Source organism: Haliotis asinina, chromosome 4 (assembly GCF_037392515.1).
Source record: "Haliotis asinina isolate JCU_RB_2024 chromosome 4, JCU_Hal_asi_v2, whole genome shotgun sequence".
In the NCBI taxonomy this organism is placed as follows: Eukaryota; Metazoa; Mollusca; class Gastropoda; order Lepetellida; family Haliotidae; genus Haliotis; species Haliotis asinina.
In genome coordinates, this window is record NC_090283.1 from 18,083,107 (window position 1) to 18,109,499 (window position 26,393).

At 41.1% G+C, this 26,393-nt stretch overlaps 2 protein-coding genes across 3 annotated transcripts; one reads left to right on the top strand and one right to left on the bottom strand.

Moving 5' to 3' along the window:
* Nucleotides 1–2,355: 2,355 nt before the first annotated feature.
* LOC137280817 (metabotropic glutamate receptor 4-like) lies at nucleotides 2,356–6,451 on the top strand. The gene is made up of 2 exons (XM_067812019.1): nucleotides 2,356–4,431; nucleotides 5,942–6,451. Exons 1-2 carry the CDS (start codon nucleotides 2,356–2,358, stop codon nucleotides 6,449–6,451), a joined length of 2,586 nt encoding a protein of 861 aa, XP_067668120.1.
* A 4,278-nt stretch (nucleotides 6,452–10,729) lies between these two features.
* On the bottom strand, nucleotides 10,730–24,839 carry LOC137282307 (ADP-ribosyl cyclase/cyclic ADP-ribose hydrolase-like). 2 transcript variants are annotated; one of them, XM_067814047.1, is made up of 8 exons: nucleotides 24,764–24,839; nucleotides 23,478–23,655; nucleotides 17,672–17,810; nucleotides 16,535–16,756; nucleotides 15,842–15,921; nucleotides 15,594–15,680; nucleotides 13,603–13,689; nucleotides 10,730–10,913 (listed from the first exon to the last, which is right to left on the bottom strand). In XM_067814047.1, the coding sequence occupies exons 2-8, from the start codon at nucleotides 23,633–23,635 to the stop codon at nucleotides 10,790–10,792; spliced, it is 897 nt and encodes a 298-aa protein (XP_067670148.1). In that variant the 5' UTR covers nucleotides 23,636–23,655; nucleotides 24,764–24,839; the 3' UTR covers nucleotides 10,730–10,789. The 2 variants fall into 2 exon arrangements, with proteins under 2 accessions (XP_067670148.1, XP_067670149.1); XM_067814048.1 differs by having other exon boundaries at nucleotides 10,754–10,913; nucleotides 24,739–24,804.
* Between the last annotated feature and the right edge of the window lie 1,554 nt (nucleotides 24,840–26,393).

Genomic DNA, 26,393 nt, shown 5'->3' on the forward strand with positions numbered 1-26,393 from the left:
ACAGCTAGTCGCCTCATCACTTCGCGTACCGCTCTGACTGTAAGTACTCAAAACCTTATTTGAACATTGATGTTTCATGGTGTCCTCCATTTTAAGGTTATAAGAGCCGAAAATCTTTGAAAAATGTTTGGATTAATGAAGTAGAGCATTTTATGATCAGGTTTTTACTAATATTCGCCATAAAACACATGAACTGCATGCGTATCGACCACAAATATTTTTGTGTTTATTGGGGTTTTTTTTTTGGTTTTTTTGTTTGTTTTTTTGTTGTTGTTGTTTTTGGTTGTTTTTTTTCTTGTTTTCTTTCAGATTTAAGCCGAAGTTTGCATTTTGTTGTGGATTTCTCGTAAAAAATGCAACTGAAAATGGTTAACTTCTTTGTATTTTCTGTGAACACAATTAAAGTACGTCGAACACACACCAGCTAATTCTGAGACGATGTTATTTTCCCGTTGTGTAGGTTAAATTTTGTTATTAGTTTTATGCTATCGACGATCGCCACCTGTTTTCCTTCACAACATGTTTCACAAACAAACAAGCAGAAGCTTATAATTTAATATCATGACATTTCACTAACAGATCCTACGTTAGAAGGTTCATGTACAGTTACGGTTCTTCCGTGATATCTCTCATGACTTTTTTTAGCAGGATGTGAAAGACTGGATGAACGAAGAAAAAGAGGAAAGCTTTACTTTATAAATTCAATATGATTTAATTCCTGCATGTTTTAAAGATAAAACTCCAGACAATTTTACGATTAAGATCTACCTATCATCTTCGGAATGTTAATGCAACCTAACATTATGGTTCCTTTTCCATCAAGTATTAAGATTATGGTATAATATTTCCCAAACTGAAAAAATAGGCCTTCATTACAAAATTTTGAATCACATTTAAATTATGAGCAGCCTGCAGCTCCATGATATTACTCGGAATACACAAAGTTGAGCTATATGATTCGTTAGGCATGTGCGCGCAGATGCACAGACACACACGCGTGCACACAAACGAGAACCACAAACATACACATGTCCTCTTCATACTCTAACCCGTGAAGGTCCCGGGGTGGAATAGGCCTTCAGCAACCCATGCTTGTCGTAAGAGGCGACTAACGGGATCGATTGGTCAGACTCGCTGACTTGGTTGCCACATGTCATCGGTTCCCAATTGCGCAGATCGATGCTCATGCTGTTGACCACTGGGTTGAATGGTCCAGACTCAATTATTTACAGACGGCCGCCATATAGCTGGAATATTGCTGAGTGCGGTGTAAAACTAAACTCACTCACTCACTCATATAGCTGGAATATTGCTTAAGATTTTTCTTTTTGGTGATTCCATAAATTCCCGTTTTTGGTTATAGCGTTCGCTCGTCATGCCGAAGATCCGGGTTCGATTCCCCACATGGGTACAATGTTTGAAGCCCATATGTCCCCCGAGGCGATATTGCTGGAATATTGCTAAAAGCGGCGTAAAACTAAACTCACATTCTCACTCCATTGTTTAAATCTGATCTAATCTTTGAAATGACAGAAATGAGTCATTTGGGCTTGCCATGATCTCACAATCTTCTATTCTACGATTGGTTTTGGTGCTGGAACCGTTCAACCACAATATCATTGTGACACCCACACTCTTTCTACGACGTGTAATTTGCAATTAAATGGATAAATCAGTTTTATAAAATCGACGTACATCTTGAATGGTTCGGCAAATATAACACTACTGAGTTTGTGGGGAAAAGGAGTGTGAGAAAAAAATCACATCTAAGACGAAACATTGTGTAAATGTAAGCTTGTCTTTCTGTCTAACCGCATTGGCATTAATCCCTAAATAAAGAGTGAGTGAGTATCATTTTACATCACCTTTAGCAATATCCAAGCTACGAGTACGTCAGGGTGGGTTTCACGTACTCTACCATTGTGGGGAATCGAACCCGGGTCTTCACGGATGCTTTAACCGTTAGGCTACCTCATCACCCCTGACCGCCGAGATCCGGGGTAGAATAGTCCCTCAGCAACTCATGCTTGCCCCCAAAGGCGGCTTTGGTTATAAGAGGCGACAAACGGGATCGGGTGGTCAGGATCGCTGACTTGGTTAACACATGTCATTGACCCAATAGTACAGATCGATGCTCATGCTTTTGATCACTGGATTGTCTGGTCTAGACTCATTATTTACAGGCCGCCGCCATATAGCTGGAATATTGCTGAGTTCGGCGTAAGACTAAACTGAGTCACTCGCTCACCGCCCCTAAAATTGTAGCTTATTTTGTTTTCCTCTTTATTTCAGATATTTCAAGAGACATACTGAACGTAAATGTACACTTGGAATGTTCCATGACAAGAATATCTGATGGCACTGTTCCTGCTCTTTTTCGCCTGGAAGACATTTTTGTGCGTTTCTTGTCATTTCTACATTCCCGATCTTCCTGCAAAGCGCTATGTGAAACCAGGAGACCTCAACATTGGGGCGATTTTCCCCATCTACAATTACGACAAGGTCAAACCTTGCGGCAACCAGTTACGCTCGACCGTCATTCTACAATTTATCGAAGCCTTCGTTTTCGCCATTGAACAAATAAACGACGATAACGCCATTCTACCTCAAGCAACCCTTGGCTTTGTTATTGTTGATGACTGTCTTAAAGAAACCACAACCATTGCCCAATCCTTGTCCTTTCTCCCTCAGCCAAACACATGCACGTGCAACGACACCTGTTCGTCAAATAACAGAACAGCGACACCTGCTTATGACGTCATCGGGGTCGTAGGGTCAATGAAGAGCTCGAATTCGATTGCCGCAGCAACCCTCCTCGGACCAGCCCACGTTCCACAGATAAGCTATGCGTCTTCCAGCGATGAGCTGAGTGACAAGACACTGTATCCATATTTCCTGAGAGTTGTGCCTCCAGACACGTTCCAGGTGGAAGGAATCGTAAGTTTGATTGAGAAATTTGGCTGGAGTTATGTCTCTGTGGTGTATGCAGAAGGCAGTTATGGAGAACTGGGCTTCAAAAACCTGAAGCAGAGACTGGAAGAGCGAGGAATGTGCATAGGAACGTCTCATAAAGTTGCCGAGGGTTCAGAGCCGTCGGAGTATGACAAGGTTGCTCTGGAACTGAAATCCCATGGTAAGGTTGTAGTCGTGTTCGCTGGTCCGACTCATGCCAGGCAACTGTTCTCGGCCGTGAAGCGAGCTTCAGACCTAAGGAGGTACATCTGGATTGGCAGTGACGGCTGGGCAAAGCGAATCAAGAACCTGGCTGAATTTTGGGAGGTAGGTCTCGGAGCCTTCACCTTCACTTTCTACTCCGAAGAGGTTCCTGGTTTTACAAAATGGTTTCAGGAGAAGGATCCTCTGTCGGAGAAGGATCCTTGGTTTAAGGAATTTTGGGAGAGACAGTTCGCATGTTCTTTTGATCCAGCTAATGGCAAACTCTGTGATGCGAGTATGAAGTTGTCACCATCCAACTTCAAGCCTGTGTCCACAGCCACCCCGGTAATGGACGCTGCATTAACATTTGCGCATGCAGCGCATGCGCTTCTACAAGAGTCATGTCCTGAGCGAAATGGAAGTGATGCACGGGATTGCATTACGGGTTCCGGGTTGCTGGACCAGATAAAGAAGCTGTCCTTTATGGGGAATAACGGGCGTGTGTCCTTCGACGAGAACGGGAACCTTCTCGGTAGATACATGGTGGAACAGCTCGTCAGAGAAGGAGACACGTTCACACAGAACCCAGTAGGAGTTTACGACAGTAGAAGGGGAATCCTTGAATTTCTGTTCAACAATAAGATCACCTGGGACTACGTTTACCGAGCGGCAGACACAGACATCCCCGAATCAGTCTGCAGCAAACCCTGTCTCCCTGGCGAATTCTTCATCCAAAAGGAACCACGATGTTGCTGGGAGTGCAAGAAATGCAGAGAGAACGAATACATTGTGCAAAACGGTACCAATTGTGCCCCTTGCCCACTCTACTGGTGGCCAGACGTTTCAACAAAATACAAATCATGCATTGAAATCAAACCTACGTTCCTTCTGTGGGAAGAACCCTTGTCCATCATGCTCCTCTTTTTCTCATCTCTGGGAGTAATAGCAACAACGATCGTCTTCGTCCTGTACATTCGTTTCAACTCGTCAAAGTGTATCAAAGCATCCAGCAGGGAGATGAGTTATCTGATGTTGGTTGGGTTGTTCCTTGGCTTTGTAACCGTGGCCATCCTGATATCCCCTCCATCTTGGACCAGCTGCCAGATCGGTTTTTTCTGTTTCTGCATCAGTTTCTCGTGGATCTACAGCCCCCTTCTGACAAGAACCAGTAGAATCTTCAGGATCTTCGAATCCAGTAAGAGGTCTACCAAACGACCAAAGTTAGTAAGCCCAAAGTCTCAGGTCATCATTGCTTCCGGGCTTATTTTGATTCAGGTAAGTATAAGTTGTTTAGTTCCATTGAGTGGCGGTGGAATAGCCTAGTGGTTAAAGCGTTCTTTCGTCACGCCATAGACACGGCTTTGATTCCCCACATGGGTGCAAATTTCAAACATGTTAGGAAACTATTATTTTGCAATTTCATTGCTTATAACACTCGAGTATTGTTTAAACCAGCATATTGTTAATACGAAAAGACACAGCCATGGATCACGGATCACCAAGTTGTTTTGTCGAATAAACTTTAATCAGACATAATCAAACTTTAACGACAGACATCTTTGTATGGCTTCAGTTTTTAGTGAGTGAGTGAGTTTAGTTTTACGACGTACTCAGCAATACTCCAGCTATATTGGCGGCGGTCTGTAAATAATGGAGTCTGGGGCAGACAATCCAGTGATCAACAGCATGAGCATGAATCTGCGCAATTGAGATCCGTTTTCATGGTTTATTTCACTGAATGAATTTCACTTGAGATGGTATTCGATACAGCACAAACAGGACGATTCCGAATCTTGAGTCACGAACATGCTCAATGGATTTTCACTCAGACCATTGCAGCAGGCTATTTTATCGCTCATTTAGTCGTTGTTGGGTGTTTGGCTATCCAAAAGTCCAAAGCCTGCAGCCGCTAGACTAAAGGTCGGAGGTATTAAAATATCAGCTGCGTGTGCGCTCACTAATGAATTAAACCAGCCACTCATATGATTGGGAACGTTACTTATAATAATTGCAAAATGTGGTTTCAAACACATACTTATTTGCTTTTGATAAACATCACAGGGTTTTTGTGTAGTATATCCGTGACTCTGATTAGTATATCTGTACACACAGCTAGCTTTATAGCACATCATCAGCTCACATAGTGAAATCTGTCTGTTTGCTGTATGCTTTGGTCGGTATGGCTATGACGAGCTATAAACTATAACTATAAACCATCTAAAATTAGTTGAATTGTTGTGCTCTGTATTCGTTAAACCGTCTCCGTGGTGTAGTGGTTGGAGCGTCCAACCGGCGATCAGGAGGTCGCGGTTTCGACGTTAACGTATGGGACTTGCTGGGACTTCCTGCCTGGCGCTCGGCATTAATGAGTACAAGGACTGGTCGGCTCGGAGTCAGTAAACTGTATCTAAGTGTGGTATTCATGCTTAACTAGCTTATGTTTTGGCTACAACAAGCATCCACACATACACACGTATGTACGTCGTCATATGAGCGAAATATTCTTAAGTACGACGTTAATTCACATTTCATAATTTATATGTTATCACGCTAAGCTAGCCTAGTGATTTAAGCGTCCGCGCGTCAAATGCCCGGTTCGATTCCCCGCATGGGCACAATGTGTCGAGCCTGGTTTTGGTGTTCCAAGCCGTGGTATTGCTGGAATATTGCATAGGAAGGCGTAACAACATCACACTCCATCGCTCACTGGCTTTAAATCACATTAATGCTTTTATAAACAAAATGACTTTTTTGCATCGCTCATTCATAACAACCCCTGTTTCAGGTCGCCATATGCATCGCCATCACTTTAATACACGCCCCATCCCCCAAACTTTCGATGCCTGTGCGGACTGAGAGGTACGTGGAGCAGAGCTGCGATTTCACCCTTCCGGGACTAGCCTCGTTCCTGTCCTACAACCTCGTGCTGGTTGTCGTCTGCTGTTTCTTTGCCGTAAAGACCCGGAAACTCCCGGACAACTTCAACGAGTCTCGTTTCATATCCATGTGCGTCTACACGACCTTGGTTCTGTGGTCGGCGTTTATTCCGTCATATTTCACAGCGGACAGGCAGTACCTGAAGACGGTCATGCTGTCGATTGTTCTAATCCTCAACAATATCGTCGCCCTTTGTTTTTTGTATCTACCAAAGATTTACGCCGCCATGTACCTGGAGACCAAGACGGTCTTGCCTGCCGGGAGTACAAGATTTGGCAGGCCCACAACAGTCACGAACATTTCGTCGAATACTGAAAGAAACGCCAACTTTATCCAAGTACAACCAGTTAGTACATAATCGTCTGTGTGTGTGTTTGTGGTTTAGCGCCGCGCCCAGGAGCGTTGCAAGCCATTTTTTGCGTAAACCCCATAGGTTGCAAAGCCTTATATTTAGATGGTATTGAGGACTTGCCCACACGTTTCGGCACCAGTCATGTGTAAAACCGGTGTTTGTTCTACAATGGTATCTAAGCCCTGGCGTCCACACCAGTTTTCCAGGCGATGTGGTGGCAGTCTGTTAATATTCGAGTTTCCAATCTAGTGAGTGACATCATGAGCATCGATCATTGGTATTGGGGTACGATTATGCATCAACCAAATCAACAAGCCTGATCACCTGATCAATCACCTTTAGTCGGTTCTCACGACAAACATGGGTTACTTGAAAATCGATCCTAATCCGCCTTTTCTCTGGCAGTTAAGTCACAATTGCCTAAACTTAAAAAAAAAAACAGACCTTGGTATTCTGAAAACTTTCAAGCACGAAAGTCACTGAAGAAAGCAGTGATTGTGGAGGAGAAACTAGATTATTTACAGACGGCTGTCATAAGGTAGTGAAAACGCATCTGTAGTTCATGGACATATTCTGATCATGAAATTACTTTACTGGTAAATAACTAGTCAAAATGGCCACTATCAACAATAAAAAAGCACGCATAAGTCGTTCTGTGTTTTGAGGCATGAGATAATATGATTAATAAACCACACTAATTTTAGTCAGTTGTTTTCGATGTGTTGGCATTTCAGCACTAAAACCCATATTGATCATATCTTGTGCTTGAAAACTGTCTGTGCGTGTTTATTGAGCATATCTATGTGTATTCTGAAAATGAACTCATACAGTTATTGTCATAGTTTGAAAATATCCTTTTGAATAATCTCTTACAGTTCATGTTATTCAAAAAGACAACAAAATAATTAATACAAACGTTTCGTGGTGACATTTTAAATGGATACGATGTTTATGAAAATAGTACACCTTACATTACCCTTTGCCTGTTATGTTTCAGTCATTCGGTGCTTTCATGCCCTTTGGGCTGGGACGGGTACAAAATTTGTACCTAGGTACCCCATTCCCTCTTACCTACCCGGATACCTGTTATGTTAATTCCTGACATCAAATTTCCAAGAAATGGCAATAGCATCTACAGTTCGGTGGCTATAATTTCGAGTTTTCAATACCTTAACCGTGAAAGGAGTTTTGATAAATAATTTTTTTTTTTATTTACAGAGTGATAAACTAATACGGGGGTTACTGGTGGAAATCTTTCCAGAATAACATAGTACATTGTTTATTCTATGTTTATTCATTGTTTATGATCACATGATCATAACGGGTATTGAGATGGGTACCCAGGTCCAACTCATTAGGCCCCCCACCCGTCCCGGATATCCGGGTTACCCACCCGAGCCCATTTGTGCTGAGCGGAACTGTATACGTTGTTAATTCGACCAGCTTACCATGCACTGTAAAGCCCAAGAAACAAAACCCACGCTCCTGGTGTTGAGCACGTGAAGTCCGGGTATGTGCTGTGATAGTCCACGCTGACTGCGCGTGGAACACGAGTTCCACGTACAGTGGTCGTTTGTGCATTAACGAATACACGAGGAACAGCGAAATCACGTGCACTGCTTCACAGTTCAACTTAAATGGAATCTTCCGCCCAAGATCCGGGTTCGAATTTGTCTCATGTTTATCGTAAGAGCCGACAGACGTGATCAAGTTCGCTGACTGTGTTGCCACACGTTGTCCAATCCCAGTTGCGTAGATCATCGTCCATGACATTGATCACTGGATTGTCCAGTCCAGACTCAGTTTGCACTCTTTTGGTAATTCGTCATTGCGACGCTGTGATTCTATTTCTAGTGGCGAATATTTTGGGGGTTTTTTTTTTGCTTTTGCTTACTTGTAGATTGCATTTCTTGTACAGATCCACACGTTATTGATTATGTACTAACAATCTGAATTTTCTCCTTGCTTTTACTTGTACTCATTGGTTGTTGAAAATCCATTGTTCAAGAAGAATGCGAGGGTTGCTTTCAGCAAGAATGAACTGGGAATATTCAAACTCGATAGTGTTCAGTTCATATTCCCTGTTTAAACAACATTTCATGTGTAAAGTATTTAAAAGAATCAAATGTAAGGCAATCAACAGAAGTGGTACAGGCAATGGGGGTATGATGACAGGTCTCCGTAGTGATATTTTCGCGAATTACAAGCCTTATCTATTTGAAAATATATCGCTTGAAGGTTATTTGTATTTTCGTGAACTTTGCATAAAAACTAGCAAAAACTAAAAAAAGAGTAGCGAGCCTCTAGTGATATTTTCATACTGCGTGTGGCTCGTAATTCACGAAAATATCGCTAATGAAGACCTGTCATTCTGTCCCTATTCCCTACACTACTAGAGTATGGTAGTTTCGATGTGGTTATTAGGATCTAAGGTATTATTAATGAAATCACGCCAAACTTCTGAGAACCAATCCTTGATTATGTCTGACAGAGCTAATTGGATGGTGAATATCACATGCTTCTCATCCGTCCATAGTGTGAAGACGTATTCCATACATCCTGTACCACAGTTCACAAATTCTGTTTACTAATGTCAACCGAAAATGTCCAGCTTCTACGGATTGTTGCTGCCTTTGAAAGTGAGGATTGTATAAACGTTAACATACTTGTACCACTGACCCATGATACATGTTGTTCGTGTACCACCCTTTGATCAACAGTTCAGAAAATAAAGAATGGACATCTTCAAACAGTTAGAAATCGCTGTTGCGTTCCTGAGTCTGCATGTCTCTGAAATGACATGCTCTGCCTCATAGATGAACCGAAATGCCCTGCTTCATAACTGAAATACTCAGACCGAGAACTGCAATGCTCTGTAGCATCTACGATAACACTTCTATTCAAACTAGAACATATTTATCAAGGACACTTCTGGGACTATCCTTGGCTCGCTTCTCTGGGACGTTGTGCACACTTGCGTCTCTTTGCTACGATGGAAACTTTGATCGTGTCCCGATCCCAGCGTCCTTGTTCTTCAAGGTGTGTCCGCACTACCCCTGGGCCTCTGGGTGTTTTACCTTTGTGTGAACTACATCACTTAGGGTTCGTCTACGTTTTCAAGCTGACACAAGGTGATCAAAGTGGAATGCTGTTAAACATTCCGTTAAATCAACCATACTCACTCACTCATTAACTCACTCACTCAAAATCATTTTACCTCATCACTGGCTAAATTTTGTTCGCGAAGGCTCATACCGCTATCACTTTCTTGGAAAGGTGACACATTAACTTACTGTCATTAAGTAACAGTTGTGATTTGACACAGCTGCAAAATATGGATCCCAGGATAGATACGTCAGAAAGACGGCCGCGAACTTTTGCCAACTTTCCGAGAGCGGCTGTCTCGATCTATGTTCACACCGTAGGATTCTGTTCCAGAGTATCCTTGAAATCTCTCGTCAGAATTCTAGACACATTTTGTGACCGCCAAATAAAATCTATATATGTGTGTGTGTGGATGGCCTTAATTGTAATTAATTGGCATTATGCCTCACGAGCTATGTTAGCTCACGAGCTATGTTAGCTCATTCCGCAGACGCCCCCATTGGTTCTTTTGGTAGGTCAGGGCACTTCCCGAGACCTCAGGACGTTAACTTCATACGTTTTCGAATGGTCGCACGGTTTTCATGTCACGGTAAGGAACCCTTGCAAGAATAGAGAATTTTCTATCTAACCACCCTTAAATTTGCCAACTAAATTTACTACGATAGCTGTGATAGCCAAGTGTACATTGTTGCACATTTGGTGCAACCATATTTGGTGGTCGCACAAAATAGAACAAAATAGAACCAGAACAGGAAATGGCCTCAATCGTGGTTCGAGATTGAAAGACAAATCTATAACCATTCCATAAATACCCTTTACAGACTGCTTAAAACTACTAGAGCTAAGTACTCAAATGAAAAAATATTGCAGAGGCTTGGCAATCCAAAGACCTTGTTCTATCACAAATGTTCTGTTACAGATTCACTCACTACTTTTGTCTCCCAGAATCTGGTACACGACAAGAGTACACGTGATTGAAAGTGCCTCATAAAATATTTGTTTTACATTTAACGCCAGGGATTCAAAATAAACATGGGATCTCTTAAAGGGAAAAAGAGACATGGAATTGAAATAGAACAATAACTGGACGTCATAAAGCAGTTGGATTATGTAACTACCTGTTTTAATCTTACATGTTTTTGTTGTTTGTTTTTTTTAAAAAAACAAAAAACAAAACAGTCTGATCAATGGAAAGAACAAAAAGGAATCGGTCATGTTTATTCGCTAGAAAACCTCGACTCAGCCGTTGATCAAGAAAGTGAGGTCATTCGCTGGTTTCACGCTGTCTGGAGCCAGATGGCGCTTCACCAACTTGCACTCCCTGGCTTCCGGGTCGTCGGCGCACAGGAGATGGACGATTGCTCTGAATTTGGAACAAGACGTAGTTGTATAATTATAACAAATAACTGGTCGACAATATGTTTATCAAGTGGCCGAGATCCACTACTCGGCGCGTGTCCAATATTCGGTGACTGTTTAGCTAGTAAGTGAATCAACATGTATGTTTTTCGACCATAGTTTAGATTTTGACCTTGACCTTTGTGTTTTTTATCCGCCTGATAATGTCCCTCATACTACACAGAATACGTATTCCTCTCTGAAACTGATCAGCCTGAGCCTCTGAACGTAAGATTTATTTATTTATTTATTTATTTATTTATTTATTTATTTTTTGCAATGTAAGATTTTAATATTATCAAACTATCAAACCCAGTCACTCTGTCATCATAAATTCCACAATTCGCTGGAAGAGTTCTGTCCCTTTTGCGCTCCAGGAGCCTATACTACCGAGACTCTTCAGGCCAGTACTGCATCTTTCGACTTGCCATGGACAATCAATGGTTGGTTAACACAACTATTCAGAAAGGGATTTTTCAAAATGGTGGAAGTTCGAATCCCCGTTCATCCCGAGTACATTTCCTGGTTTATCAGCACATACCTCTGTCTGTGCATCACTATTGTGGACAAGTAAATAATGAGTTAGTTTCAGGACGCTTTGTCAATAATCCAGTAATATCACGGCGGGAGACACAAGAAATGGGCTTCACACATTATACCCATGTGGGGACTCGAACCCATGTCTTCTTAATAACGAGCAAACGCTTTAACCACTTGGCTGCCCCATTGTCCAAATATATATAAATGTGTAAAGGAACGTTGGTCTCAATGCTAAAATAAACTGCGGGGAAAAGGAAGTATATCCTTGAATTTGGATTTCAATTATATCATTATATATCATTATGGACATTTATATCAAATCATAACGAGACTGAAAATAATGCCTGTATCAATGCCATGCACCCTGACAAACACGTACGTCACAGGTCAGATAGTTATTTCGTTCCATTTTCTGCCAAATTCGCAATGCGTTCTATCATTTTTGACATACGTTTTGTTACAAGTATTATGTATTTATTACTAATTTCACCCTCAAATCCAACACAACGTTTACTATCAACACACATGTAAACTTTAGTTATGTGTCTTCCTTTGATTTAAACATTTGTTTACATTGATTGAGTTGCGCTGGTGCGACCGCCCCGAGGAAGCAGTGAAAGAACACATTAATGTGTCATTAAGCGAACAACTCCGTTTTCGATGGTTTAGAGTAGGTTTTTTTATTATTTTTTTTTTTCCTCTTTTTGTGATCGAACTATACCTGATTCAATACATCTGTCTATTACTGTCTGAAACACGTAAATACACGCAACAAATATTGAACTCATGTTGCACTTTCAAAATATTACATGTTGTTTTGTGCCATTAATATGACAGAGTTCATTTCCACAACATATTCCACACAAATTTTGATTTCAAAATATGAAAGTATTATCTTAACCAAAATGAAAATGTTGTTTAGTTTTGCATTTTAAATTATCACCCATTGTTGTTTTTCTTCCCGGCTTAGAAATGGTTTTATATTTTGAGTGGAACCGTATGTTTAGGAAACAGTGTCTTGTTAATCATCTCAAAGTGTCGTATGTACGGAGTGTATGCTGCAGCCTCAAAGAGGAATCATTTCCCATAAATTTTTTAAAGAAATGATAGAAGTTTCAATCCCCCGAACAAGACTAAAGACCCAACCTTTTCTAAAAGGTCTTTTCGTCCTGACATCAGCGCATTGAGTACGCATCATGCATGGACATATGCGCGTTATATGATATTAGTAGTAGTGCTTGTAGTAGTGAAGCTTATAATTTCCGGTTTAATCTACGGTCGTTCCGTTCTCTGGGGCGATGACATTGATACAGACAGGTGATATATCAGGGTCGGAGATATGCAGATATTAGTGCTGTAATATATACTGTTGGTGTGGTTCCAACCCCCGGGCTACCACGATCATTATCATTACAACCTCCACCACTACCATCATCATCATCATCATCATCATCATCATCACCACCTCCACCACAATCATCACCACCTCCACATTCATCATATTCATCACCACCTCCACAATCATCATCACCATCTCCACATTCATCATATTCATCACCACCTCCACAATCATCATCATCATCATCATCATCATCATCATCATCATCATCATCTTCTTCATCATCATCATCACCACCTCCACCACAATCATCACCACCTCCACATTCATCATATTCATCACCACCTCCACAATCATCATCACCATCTCCACATTCATCATATTCATCACCACCTCCACAATCATCATCATCATCATCATCATCATCATCATCTTCTTCATCATCATCATCATCACCTCCACCTCAATCATCACCACCTCCACATTCATCATATTCATCACCACCTCCACAATCATCACCATCATCATCATCATCATCATCTTCTTCTTCATCATCATCATCATCATCATCATCATCATCATCTTCTTCTTCATCATCATCATCATCATCACCACCACCACCACAATCATCATCACCATCTCCACCATTACTACAACCAACAACACGACCATCATCATCACCAACACCAACATCACCACCAACATCATCAGCAACATTAGGAACATCACCATCATCGTCATTATGATTGTTCTTTGGCTCATCAGTAATACTCACGGGGGATCGTCGATGCATTTAAACTGCAAGTTCCGGTTTCTTATATCACCTAGAAGGTCAACTATCGATCCATTAGTGCACGTCTCTCTGTCACAGAAGAATACAGACAATCAATATTTGTGAAACATCATCTGTGATGCACTGGAAACAGCAACTATGGCGGCTGAGTGAGTGAGTGAGTGAGTGAGTGAGCCCCTTATATCAACGTTCAAAAACATCATTGCAAGGGACCAACAAATTGGCTTTTAGTATTGCACCCGTTTGAACGGTGACTTTTGTGAGAGACATCTTCTACATTAGATTCAAAGGACTTAAATGTCTCATTATGAGCATCGTGATCCTATCCCCTTTGGTGTTTAATGCATCAAGCAAACATTCGGTGTACTCCACCTTATCAAAACCAAACCCCAATCCCACCCTAAGCCCCAAAAGGCCATTTTTGCGCGTCAGATGTAGAACAAACCGAACATTGTATTGGTAGTTGATAAATGTGTAAGATTAGATTTTACTTAACTCGCTCAAGTGACAAGGTTGCTTATCCTAAAAGAGGATGAGATAAAAGTGGGTGGCAGCACCTTTGAAACATGTGCCAGTATCACGCCGCGAATCACAAAGAGGGGGCTTCACATATTGAAGGGAATCAAACGTCTTCGGCGTGACAAGCGAACACTTTAAACAGTAGGCTAGCCTGCCGCCCGTGTAACGAACGATGGGTTGCAAGCCCATTTCCTGATGTAAATATGAGTGTTGCGTTCATCAACACATTTTGGTCATTCCATAAACACTTACCATCTCTCATGAAGCCTATAATATTACAAGAAACCATCAATGCGGCAGTCAGGTCTTGAAATCAACGATCGATTGCTAGTTTTAAGATAATATGTCTTGATGTAACAAATATGACCCTAAAACTCGTCAAACAGTGACTGGTTGTGTTTTCTGTAATTAACACAAAATATATAGCTGGTTTTGTATAAATTTATATTCGACTCGTGAAGGCCCGGATAAAGACTTCAGCAACTCCTGCTTGCCGTAAGAGCCGAATAACGAGATCGGCGGTGACTTAGTTGACACAATGTCATCGATTCCAAATTGTGCAGAACGATGTTCATGCTGTTGATCAGTGGATTGTCTGGTTCAGACTCGATTACAAACAGACCGCCACCATATAGCTGGAATATTGCAGAGTGCGACGTAAAACTAAACTCACTCCATCAGTCAGGTAAATACATTTTCCCAAATTCATAAAAACAGATATTATGTTATATATTATGACCGTCCACACGTCAGCGGTAACTATCGATCAGACTAGGAAATATCTTACAAACTACAGGTGAGCATTAACACACCGAAAATGTCGCAATTACTAATCACGTTGTCATAACAACCAGATCCTTGTTCGTCATTATAGTCACAACTTAGGTGTTCGCGGTCGCATCAAAGAAACTCATAACGCGGGATCTCACACGCGGTCAACAGATAGTTATGGATAAATATGAAAAGTGACTACTGATTAAAAGAACACTTAATATCCCGTGGACGCTGCATTTGACAAATTACTGATGAAGTCACGTGGCATGGAAATCCGTCTTTAGACCGAATCTCGTTTGCCTTAAGGATGTTTTTGATCGTAAAATGAAGACGGTCTCCTCGTTAGTAAGATTCAGACACCTTCGTCATATTAGTGGAGACGAAATCTGTGACTGAAATGATGTATGCGCGTGTGTGTGAGGGGGCGAAGGGATCTGGGGGCGTGCGTTCGCGTGTGATTTGGTGAAAGAATGTAATATAATATGAAACAACCCAGGGGGTTTGGAGAGAGAGAGAAAGAGAGAGAGAGAGAGAGAGAGAGAGAGAGAGAGAGAGAGACAGACAGAGAGGCATTCGATCAGCATTTTTCTGCGACCCACGTGGCGACTTACGGGAACATTGAAATATCAGGCAACTGCAGACTGCCACTCCCCGCACAAGCACACACACGTATAACTCACCTGGCCGGACCACCGAGGGCATGTGTCACTAACACTACCACTTGGACACTGTCGTCAAGATTCGGCAACTCGTGTTTAGCGAAGAAGCTGGAAGTACGACGATTGCTTTAGCAAGCAGATACAAAACAATCACCCACCTAAAGAGTAAGGATGCTCGTTATGTTCATTTTTTTCTCTTTAATAAGTCCAGTATTATTACATTCACTGCGAAAAGGTGACTTTATCAGGTGAACAGATTAACAACTTACCTCTGTCTGCTGTATGCTGGTTTGCCGTCACGTGACCCGTCAAGCACAAGTGTGACCACGCCCTTTGCAGATTTGGCAAACTTTAAAGAGATATAATATGTTACATAGTTGCACATTGACGAGAAGATCGGCAATATTACAGCTAAATATCATGAACATCGATCTGCGCATTGGGAACCGATGAATTGTTACTGTATTCTTTGCACGTATTTAGTGATTTTTTGTAACGAACAATGTGATTTGATATAGCAAAAAAGGTTGAACAAGACCGTCAAACTTTCCTTGAGGCCGAGCCTCCTTCTGAGATTACCACGATTACCAGATTCCTGTTTGTTAGAGCAGACAGAACACGCTAGATGGCGTGTTTCCAAGGATTAGAAGGTGCGTAGTATTACGATATGCAAGTGATTAGATGTATCAAATATTTCTGATTAATATTTATATATCCATTTGGCTGGTTATTGTACCAAACTGCTCAATAGGACGGGTCCCAATAAACAGGAAACGAGACTGTTGTGTAAACATTGTCCGGTTTGTCGCCTCTTGTAGACATGACCTGTGCAGCGCATGTCTTGAAACAGTCCCGATTTCAAAGATATTCCTTATTGTAGGCACAATTAATAAGGCAGAATGCTGCCAATGTGTCTGTAAACGTAGAATCACTCATTTTCAGCTTAATATAGCAATACTCACTGTTGCGGATGCGGAGGCCCAGAATGACTCACTGGCCTCCAGAGGACAATCTGTCCACGAGGGGCACCGACTTGAGTTCATTCCACTGGGATCGGACGCTGACCCACACCACACGATGCTGTTAGCCAGGTACCCGATTAGAGTGTCCTCGAGGGTCACGTATCGGCCACTGTCCTGGGCATACTCGTGGGCAATGACGTAGGTCCCTGACCAGAACATCGCCTTAAAATGCAAACAGTGTCAATGGAGATAGACCTTATTTTTTCGGTTGGTTTGTTGTTTTAAGCCGCACTAAGCCATGTTTCAGCTATATGGCGCTGGTCTGCAAATAACCCAGTCTCGACCAGACAATCCAGTGATGACCATCCATCTACGCAACTGGGTTACGATGACATGTGTCAGCCACGTCAGCGAGTCGGACCACCCGATCGAGTTAGTCGCCTCTTACGAAGAAGACCAATTCAAACCCGGATATTCGCAAGTACCTTAACCTTTGAGGACCCGTGAAGGTCCAGGGTAGAATAGGCCTTAAGCAACCCATGCTTGTCATAAAAGGCGACTATGCATGTCGTAAGAGGCGACTAACGGGATCAGGTGGTCAGGCTCGCTGACTTGGTTGACACATGTCATCGGTTCCCAATTGCTTCAGACGTGTATCAGGTTACTTTAACAGAATTATTAATTCTTAATAGAATAAGTAAACAGGACATCAATGAGTGCACACACTGATTCTAGCGCCGCTTTTGTACAATATTTTATTTAGATTTATTATGACATGTAAGTTTCAGGTACCAGGAAGTCTTGAGGGATGCAATATACGACTTCAGTGGCATCTAACCAAGATCCATATCATGACGAGCCGAAATAAGGTGAGTGCCAGGTTGGATAACACAGGGTGCAACCTATTTACGCTTTTGGTATGACTGACTACAACTTCCCAGTGTCACCTTGATCAGGACAAATCTCTTATGTACATGTCAGTTAGGCTACATGTAATCTCACGAGAAGGGCGTTTGGATAGTTTGCCTGCAAGCCTTTTTAAACTGCAGTGTATAATAATGGGGAGAATTGTCACGCAAAGGAAACACCAATATTGTATGGAAGCCCCATATAACCGGTGAAGATGAAAGGGTTTACCTTGTTTACGGGCAAGTCTTGTCTAGCCATGTCCATGAATTCCTGGTAGTTCTGCATGGAGAGGGAGCAAGGGGCTTGGAAGGAGAAGGATTTAAAGAATGCATTCCACAGGGCTTCACAGTCCACGTCGACGTTCGTCCTGGAAATAAAAGGTGGAACTACATATTAGAGTATGAGTGAGATTAGTTTTACACCGGTTTTAGCAGTATTCCAGAAATGGGCTTCACGTATTGTAAGCTTGTGGGGAATCGAACCAGGACTGAGCGAACGATTCATCCACTAGGCTAACAACCGCGTCTCTAATATCATAAGTGAGTGAATGATCAATATCAAGGCAGTGCACACCAGAAATAGGCTTCTCACATTTCACCCATGCCCAGAACCGAACCCGGTCTTGGGCGTGACGAGCGAGCGCGTCAGCCATTAGGCTACCCCACCTCAACTCATGAGAAGCAAGGCCTCACGGAGTGTGATGTTAATGACCCACACACCAACATCCTAGCTATGTGACGGCGGTATGTGGATAAATCTGGACTAGACAAACCAGTGGTTGATATAATGAGCCTCAATCATTGTTTCCGGGGTACGTTGACACTCAATTTTAAACTTTGACCGAGCCTGCGACCATTTAGTCGCCTCGAACGACCAGTACAGGTTCTTTTTGACATATCTGAGATATCTTTGGGTCTGCATGAGCAAATACATCAGATATACCAATCCAATATTTGTTGGTAATAAATAGATGAATTTAGATAATAGCAAAGGCGCTTGTGCCTGAGAAAAACATTTTGAAATATTGTCTTAGTGATGACCCCCAACTCAAAATGCATCACAGTATAAAAACATAATGGCGTTCTTTGAATCATTTCAAGTCGGATGTTCTCTCAAATTTATATGTTTTTCTTTTAAATTTTCCCAAAGAAGCCTGTGTGATAGCCCATCGGGTAGATACCTTACCACAATAAAACACTATTAATTCCTACATTGGAATACTTTGATTGACTTGAATAACCCCGTAAGTAATTAAACATGTTTTCGTGAATTGCTACAAAGTTACAGTTACCTGTTTGGAACCGTTTATTTATGTGTGAAAGGTCCACATGTTGCATCTCCAGTGAACATACCATTTCGTAACAGACTGTACAGAAAATCTCAAAATATTATCACTTTTCAAAACGTTTAATTCATGCACCTCATGTGTTTCGATACCACGAAAGGGAAATTTATTCATTCAAGCTTAAAATGACACATTGTCCTGCATCCTGTTAGGGATTATATTAGTTCAAAGTTTTATGAGACAGGAAAACTTTTTGAAGACGGGAACAGGTACAAACAAATCCAAATCGTTGAAGAATCAGTGGAAAACACACACCTTCTATCTAAAAAATACACTCAGAAAATCTGTACATCCAAATTGACGACCGTGAGCCCTTCGGTATTAGGTTTAATATATAATAATCTCTACTTGAGCAGACATGTTTTCATCGTACATGAGACATTTTGAGTTTAAGTCTGACAAATTAAGATTAATTTGATAATAACGTTGTATGTTCTCATTGGACCTTCACGTCATTAGCGTTACAATAAAATGCATTTACGAGTGTGTGGGTATGTGTGCGTTGGTGGGGGTGGTGTGTGTGTGTCTTTGGTGTGCGCAGTTTACATTTCTGATTGTTTAGATTTTGAAATAAAGACATTTAACCCGGAAATACTAATATCAACAACAATAAAACAAAATCTGCTGTTCAGAGGTGTGAATGGGCAACGAGGCCGGGTATGGTCCTTCCTATGTATGGTATAACTAAAACACGCGCCCGAGAACACATATTTTCGGATCCTTCAATTGTCAGTCCTTAATTTCGGATCTCAGCGTGTAACCGCGGTGCGTGCGGGTTTCACAGTGACACCGCGTGGCCGGGGCGACCCTCAGTCCGATATGATATTTCGGATCAACGTTCTGACACTTGCGTACTTGATGTTCGCTATTAAGGCCGACACGAGCTCACATGGCGTAACGTGACAATGCAAGCCATCGGGTGATGCAGCCACAACTATGAAACCACCAGCTACCGTTAAACGCTCGCCAGTTGACGCGGTCCCCGTTAATCCAGTTAAGTTTCGGATCTTTAAGACTATGGGCCATCCTGACAGTACAAATTCGGATCGGCAAACCTCGGTACGCCTTGAACTGACCATACGATCTGTAAGCTTATTCATCCTTTGCCTATTTCAAAATCAGACCAAACCGGAGTTAAATGTGCATAATGTCTCGGTTCCCCATTGAATTTTATTTTATTTTATTTTATTTTATTTTATATGAGGACACGTGAATATATGCTATACATATGTATAGATACACTAATTTTCAGCACTAAATAAAATGTGTTTAGTGTGTGTTGCACTGTCTAAGGTGAGATTCGATGTTTTACTGTGCGAATGATGTTTGTATCAAAAAGTGAAAAATCACGATCTGCGATATATAACTTTATAATCGCCCCTTGCCTAGTATGATGACGTCATGCAGCATCCCACTGCACTCTAATTCACGTTGCCTCAAATAAATCACGTTTTGTAACTATGGTTCAATTAATATAGGTAGAAGAACTACGGTATAGTCTACAGTTTGGTGACTTCACTTTTATTTGCCTTATCTTTTGTCTCACTCAGCAATTTTCTAACTATATGACTACTTTCAGTAAATAATCGAGTCTGGATCAGACAATCAAGGTTTACTTCATGGGCATCCAACTGTTGTATTCTCCTTGTCAGAAAAAAAGACTCTCCATTTTTGCTTATGTGTACTGGTCTGTCTTTTACTGTCATATAAGTTTATTTAGTGTCATTTATTATCTAAATTCTTTACAATTATTTTAAGCAAACGGTGTCTCCAAAACATTGCCGCTTTGGGCAATAAAGGCTGTAGCAAAATGGACAAAACGTGGTATATCTTTAAATGTGACGAGACCACGACAGATTTTTATGTTGCTCCGTTAATTTCGTCATGACATATATATCTCTCGGATAGTTTCTTGCCATTTTGTTAATCAGATGTAATTGTAAGGAAAGACTGTTCAGCAGGCGATGATTGATTGTTTTGTTGTTTTCAGCCGCACTCAACAATTTTTAAGCTATATGACGGCGGTCAGCAAATAATCGAGTCTGGACCAGGCATTCCAGTGATCAACAGCAGGAGCATCTATCTACGCAACTAGGAACCGATGACATGTGTCAATCAAGTCAGCGAGACCTACCATTCGATCCCGTTAGTCGTCTTTTACGACAAGCGTGGGTTACTAAAGTTCCATTGTAGCGTTAACAGTGGTAATCTTGACTTTTATATACAAGTATATGTCACTATATGTATAGTTTCCATCTACAACTGAAAAATATATATAGTTTTATATAATATATGTTATCATTTGTGCAGTTTTATAATCATTATTGAGAAGCTCTTCCATCGTATCCACATTGTGATGTTCATTATGCCAATCGCTTGATTTTCTGGTTCAGACTCGATTATTTAAAAATGCAATCGTGTTGGTGGGATATACAACAATAAACAAACAACAAACAAACAAATTTAAACAATATACACTGGAAATATTCACTTCTGCTTCCTTGGAAACGAAAATATAGGAAATTATTATGAAAAATTAAAGATACAACTGTCTCTTGCATAACATGTCTATAAAGTTTCACAGTACACGTCTTTCGACTTACTTCACAGCACTGAATGTAGTGCCATTTCAACACTATTTAATACCTTTTTGTTTAATACCATTATTGGAAAACTCCAGGATTATTTCTTGAATAGTCACTGAAGCGTACATAGAATATCTTTAGTCGGAATTTGTAAAGATTTAACGTGTAAGGATACATTCCTTAGGCTCATCGTTGCATTGGAAATTAATTAAAGTTAAGAGTAACTTGAGACATCCTACATAGAAGCCTGCAAGCAGCATGTGACATTTTACGTCTTTTACGCACATTAATAAACAATGTCTGTAACAAAAGATGTAACAAATGTTATATTTCCGATACGACTTCCACAGAGTACAGTTTGTAGGACGCTTTGGAGGTTGAGTGCCATCGGAGATTCGAACCAACGCTCTCAGATGCACCCAATCGACAGTACCCAGTGAGCGATCTCACCCACTCAGCCCCAGCGAGTTCCACAAAGCGTATAGTATTCCCAGAAATTATTGAGAATCATGTTGCGTCATGTAACTCATTACGTTTATTAACATCTGGCGTTTTACTTACATAAACATGTTAAAACATCATCCTTTTACAGTCTCAGTCTTGTTTTAGTACTTTGTTAGACCTCCTCGCTCAACAATGCATGCCTGAATACGCCTAGGCACGCTACCCATCAAAGATTGTAGGTAATCGTGTGATAGGGTATCCCAATATTGGACCACTTCGGCCTTCATATCTTCAATATTTCTCAGTCCCTTTTGGTTTATTCTGTCCTTCATGACTCCCCACACATTCTCAATTGGGTTTAGGTCTGGGCCAGTCTAAAACTTGAACATTTTCGCCCGACAACCACTGTTTTGAGTAGCGCGCAGTGTGTTTGGGTCATTATCATGCTGGAAAATCCAATCATCTTCATACAATGTTTGTGCTGTCGGAAGAAGGTGACCATTTAGAATGTCAACGTATCTTTCTTTTGTCAAGTTTCCCGTGAAAACACACAATGGCGTCACTCCGCGAGCCGATATGCCACCCCACATGTGAAACTTCGGGCTATGTTTTGGTCGCTAGTAGATAGGTTTGACAGTATCTTTGGTCCAAATTTTCACACAATTAGGGAAAAGCCAAACAGAACTTTCATCCGAAAAGAAAAAATTATCCCAATCTTGATTTTCATGAGCCCGACACCAGTTTAAACGTTTTTCCTTTTGTGCATCTTTCATCAACGGCGAGGGAATTCCACGTTTTTTCACCCAATTAAGTCTCTGTAAATCCTGCCTAACTGTTTCATTGCATACCTGAGGACTTCCTCTGCTAATCATTTCATTTCTGATGTTCTCAACACTTTTCAATTTGCCCCTACTCACAATCTGCCCAAGTCTTCGGCGATCCACAACACTGAATTTCCAAGGCCGACCTGCCCCTGCTTTGTGCTCTATCCCGGTTCCTGTTTGAATATTCTTCAAAGTTCTGTAAACTGTAGACAGAGGAATACCATGTCTACAAGCTAACACTTTAGCATCAGCCTCACCCCTTTCAAAATCATCTAGAATGAGCTTTCTTTTCTCTCTTGCTGTAAATTCTGCCATGTCAACACAGGAAGCCGTCTGCTCAGACAAGGGAGATAACTCTTGACGTAATGAGCTGCCTTCTAAGCCTTCAAGGGTTGTCTCCCTTATTTAGTATCCTTAGTGCGTAGTGAAAGCCCTTTTTCCAATCTTAGCATCATTAGAAAAAAAACAAAGATTTTCTCAATAATTTCTGGGAACACTGTATGTGTGAAAAGTTTAGTCAAGATCACGTGCTTTGTGTACACCTCTGACAAGCGTAACCTCGCACGGCCGAAAGTATGAATGAACAACTGAAAAATAAAATGCACATACAGACAGACAGACAGACAGACAGACAGACAGACACACACACACACACACACACATACATACATACACCCCTTATATAACCACCGTCATTTCCAATATGCAAACAATATAACCAGTTAATTATACACAATCCGGTGCAGGCGTCTAAGCAATAACATTACGTTTCCTTGATTTTTACTTTAAAATAAACTTGAAAACGCTCTTAGTAATTAAGAGACTTGGACACTTACATCGTCATCAACGTTTTGTATTTAATGAGGTTGTAGTCCCAACATCGGCCGACAAATATTTCCGACAGGTGAGGCGTCGTTCCAGGGTTGTCACTGATGACGTCATGCATAAATGACGTCATCACAAGGAGTGACAACAATGTTGTGATCGTCCTCATTTTCTGTCAGATGATTGGACCTAAAATAAAGAAATAACCAAACATATGTTGCAAATAAGGGAACGATAGACGCAGGGATATGGCTGTTTAATATTACTTCAAAAATTACTTCAGGTGAAAAATATGGATGTGCATCAAAGGGATGTTGTGTCACTTTATCCCATGTTCTTATTCCCATGTCAAGAAAATACATTATATCCACTGTTAGTAGTATATATCGTTGTACATTATACCCACGACCTGTAGTGGTATATCGGGAATGTTTGTACTGAACATATGATATTCACTATCAGTGGTGATATGTCGGGGAGTTTTTTACTGGATGTATTTTATTCACCATTAGTAGTGATATAGCGGGGAGGCTTTTGTACTGAATGTATTTTATTCACCATCAGTAGTGATATATCGGGTAGGTTTGTACTGGATATGTTATATTTACAATTAGTGGTGATATATCTGGGAGTGTTTAGACTTGATATTTATCTCCACCACTTTGGAGATTTATGTGCCTCCGATCTTTTATAATCCGGTATGCCTACATCGGCTAATACCCACCACTGAAACTCAATAATCGTGACCCATACACGCATAAATCATTTATAACTTTGACGCACGCACACACACACACACACACACACACACACACACACACACACACACACACACACACACACACACACACATGACAAGTGGTAAATAATCTCAGCTCTGAGCAACCCAGCGCTTAATATATGCAATCACTGGATTGTCTGACCCAAATTTAATTATTTCCAGTCACATAAACACCAAATCACACATACACAATGGCCAATCAAAACAAAAAACGCAAAAAAATCGTTTTAAGCCTAAACCAGTGAACACATTTTCAATGAATATCAAGCTTGTTCATGTTTCCACACAAGATAGGTAAAAGGCCACAGTACAGCGTTATCGGTAGTTGTGGGTTATATACAACCTCCCTCCACTCTCGCATCTTTCACCCATCTTCGATTCAACCCTTTACTGCAGCACCTTCCGCCATAAAAAATATTACATACAAAAGTTTAAATCAACCTGAAGATTTATAATCTTCTGAAAAGTTGAATTAAACATGGACAATTTACCGTTATTTTCGAGTCGTCTACTCACCCGACTCCGTGAACTGTTGCTCAAGGCAGGTGTGTTGAAATAACATTATCTGTTGTGTGTTTACCTGTTATAACTTGGCAGATATTAATCAACCTGCTTGACAAGACAATCAGCTGTGTAAGTAAGGTGTGTACACATTAAAATATCACATTGCGGTCTGCGTGTACTTGGGAGTTTGTGTGAGCGGGCGAGTGGCCTCAATCCGATAATCTTACTTATGTTGAAATAACGTAGGTGGTACCTGTCCATATCAGTGATGTTAATCTGGAAAAAGTGCAAGATTGCAATATGAACTTGTAATTGGATTAAATAATACAGATCGTAAATATGAGATGAGATTAACATCATCATCCTCTACCCCATATCCCCCCTTTATATATATATATATATATATATATAGAGAGAGAGAGAGAGAGAGAGAGAGAGAGAGAGAGGGGGGGGGAACTAGGAGACAGCGGAAAGTGAGACAGAGACACCCACACACAGAAACACACACACACACAGAGAGAGAGAGAGAGAGAGAGAGTTATAGAGAGTGTCTGTGTGTACGTGACTTTTGAACTATTTAATGAAAGGCTACTAATGGGATCGGGTTGTCTGACTGACTCACTGGTTGACAAATATCATCGCATCCCAACTGCCTAAGTCAATGCTCATGCTATTTATCACTGAATCGTGTGGTCCAGATTCGATGAGCAGAACTGACCTCCGCCATATTGCCGGACCTTGGCTGAGTATAGCGTTAAACCAGTAGCCAAGTATCTATAGTTTCAGACAGGGTAGAAACGAGTGCATTAGGATATTTGTGTATTTTGTATGAGACTGCCTTGGTAATGAACCCCGACGTCTGTTCTCCGGGCATATATGCTCTCTCCACAAGGCCACAGAGATGATCACTGCCATCAGAGAGCGCAGCGTTAGCGAGGCTGGACATTCTGTCACCCAGCACACGGATCCTTGCATTACTATGGGGCGTGACTGTTTCTGTTTCTAAAAAGCAAATTGTCCTCGCACATAGGAAGGAGAGATAGTGTAAGACGATTACTCTTCGATTTAAGATAACAACGGGTTTCTTAAAAGTTAAAAATCATTTTCGACACGTGCTACAGAAACAGAACAAATATTATTGGTCGCGTATGTTGGAGGTCCGGAAAAGTTATATTTTTTCATACATTTTCCCCGCCAACAAACACACGCGAAGCTAACGAGACGAGCACGAAACAGAAAAATCGTCTCAGTTGTCACGTGCAGGCATAAAGTGAATATCTGGAATCGTTTAAATTTCGAAGGTCAAACTCGTACTGGGAGAAATATTCAAGAATTCATAAGGATCCGGGTTAGAATTGATCCTCACCAACTCGTGTTGTCGTACGAGGAGATTATTGGCCAGGCTCGCTGACTGGGTAGTCATCTATTCCCATTTGTACATATCGATGCTCATGCTATCGATCACTGGATTATCTGGTCCAGACTCAATTATATACAGTCCGCGGCAATATAACTGAAATAATTGCTGTGTGCGGCGTAAACTTCAACTCACTCATCAGCAGATTGTTTGTAGTAATTGTACTGACAGTTTTCTGAAAGGACAGGTCATGCCGGCTGAGATTGAAAGTGTAAACAATCAAGG